Source organism: Pygoscelis adeliae, unplaced genomic scaffold, assembly GCF_000699105.1.
Source record: "Pygoscelis adeliae isolate BGI_AS28 unplaced genomic scaffold, ASM69910v1 Scaffold232, whole genome shotgun sequence".
Lineage (NCBI taxonomy): Eukaryota > Metazoa > Chordata > Aves > Sphenisciformes > Spheniscidae > Pygoscelis > Pygoscelis adeliae.
In genome coordinates, this window is record NW_008824473.1 from 2,952,942 (window position 1) to 2,954,714 (window position 1,773).

The 1,773-nt window shown below is 35.3% G+C and overlaps 1 protein-coding gene across 2 annotated transcripts in view; it reads left to right on the plus strand.

Moving 5' to 3' along the window:
* The window catches only part of NR2C1 (nuclear receptor subfamily 2, group C, member 1), a 57,172-nt gene that overhangs the window by 35,369 nt on the left and 20,030 nt on the right, over window positions 1-1,773 (plus strand). For both annotated transcript variants that reach the window (XM_009321314.1, XM_009321315.1), the window contains 2 exons: window positions 931-1,078; window positions 1,180-1,270. In XM_009321314.1, coding sequence (XP_009319589.1) covers window positions 931-1,078; window positions 1,180-1,270 — 239 coding nt within the window. The remainder of the gene's footprint in view (window positions 1-930; window positions 1,079-1,179; window positions 1,271-1,773) is intronic.

Here is a 1,773-nt window from a genome sequence, read left to right on the forward strand (position 1 = left end):
CACTCTTTCAGGATCTTACTCCAATCACAAATTTACTTGCACCACTTTAAAATTGTGGAAGAACAATTTAGTGCATATTTTTGAAAGATTTGTACTTTGTAAATACCTTCTATTAATTAGGTTTTACAGTAACAATGTTATATTACTGTTACGTTGTTTTTCCAGAAATTAAATTCTCCTTTTGAACTTTTAAAATCAAACTGTAAACTAGTGTCTTTTGGCTTTATTCTGTAGAGCTAGAGAGTTTCCCAGGGTATAATACTGTAAGATTCATTTTAATGTTCTCTAATCCATCCAAAGCAAAGTGATGTATCTGTAGGCTAAAGCGCAGATTCATTCCACCTAGTTTCACTGACCCATTCAAATTAAAAATCTGCTTCTTCTCTGAAGTCAGTGGTTGTGGGTTAGGATGTTGCCCAGATCTTAAACGGTCTGAACTGAACTTTGTGAATGCCCCTTTCCCTCTGTATTGTCTAAGGTCCTAACTTGAGAAACTTCTTTAAGTGCATAAAGTTATGTGGCTTCAACCCAGACCCACAATCCCTGGAAAAGGGTGCCATGAGTCCTTTACAAATGAACCGAGAGTGTGGGATAGTGAAATTGGGAGGAGAAGCTGTAAGCCTCCACTTCAAGATCCCAGTTAGAAACAAGGTATAAGGGGATTTCTCCTTAATTGTAGCTTGAAAAATTTAGTGTCTATATGTTTGGTCTCAGACTTCGACTACTACGTCATTTCATTAAGAACAAATCAAATCAGTGTGTTGTTTTTTTACCCAAGTTGTTAGCTTATTGGTTATGGGATTTTTTTTTTTTAAGTTACTTTCAGAATCATTATTAAAATTGCAGATTAAATAAAGAGAGCAAAAAAAAAGGATTATTTCTTAGTCTGTAATTTGGGATGTGACTTAATATTGCATATTGTTTTATTAGCTGTGCAGTGTGAGAGGAAACCTATTGAAGTGTCAAGAGAAAAATCTTCAAACTGTGCAGCTTCTACAGAAAAGATCTACATTCGGAAAGATCTTCGTAGTCCATTAGCTGCAACTCCAACTTTTGTGACAGACAATGAAACAGCAAGGTATGTAAATTCTACTCAGAAGCAGCTATCTCTGTTTCCTGAAACAAGAAAAATTAATTTTAAAATTAATCAAAATTAAAATGTGTGCTGTTTTGTGTCAGATCAACAGGTCTGCTGGAATCAGGAATGTTTGTTAACATTCATCAGTCTGCAATAAAAAGTGAGCCTGCTGTGCTGATGACTCCAGATAAGGTATATGATGATATGACTGATACATTAAGTAGAGTTCATTGCTGTAGTTGTGTATGTAGGGCAGGAAGGGTGTTCTGTTTTGTTGTACTTCTGTTGTGTTAAATTCATTTTTAAAACACTCCTTTACAACATCAGCCAGTGTTGCAAATGCCTTCTCTTCACAAGAATGCTTTTAGCCTTGCATAGTAAAAATGCTAAAAACTCTACAAAGTAAATGCCTTCCTCCACGGTTCTAGAGGCCTTTAAGGGCTGCATTATTTTTTCTTTGTATTGGGCAATCTTAACACTTGGATATTTCTTTTGTACCAATAAAGTGAGGTGTTTGCAAAACCTCACGTGGCATTATCACAGTGCATTTCATAAATACTGTTGGTTTTTTTTCCCCTGAATCACTGATTTTGCAAAGCTAATAAGAGCTATTTCAGCAACAATCTTATTTCTGAGCTGGTTTTCCTTTGTTTCCATTTTGTTACACTTACTGATCCACTAAAGCCATGTGGTAA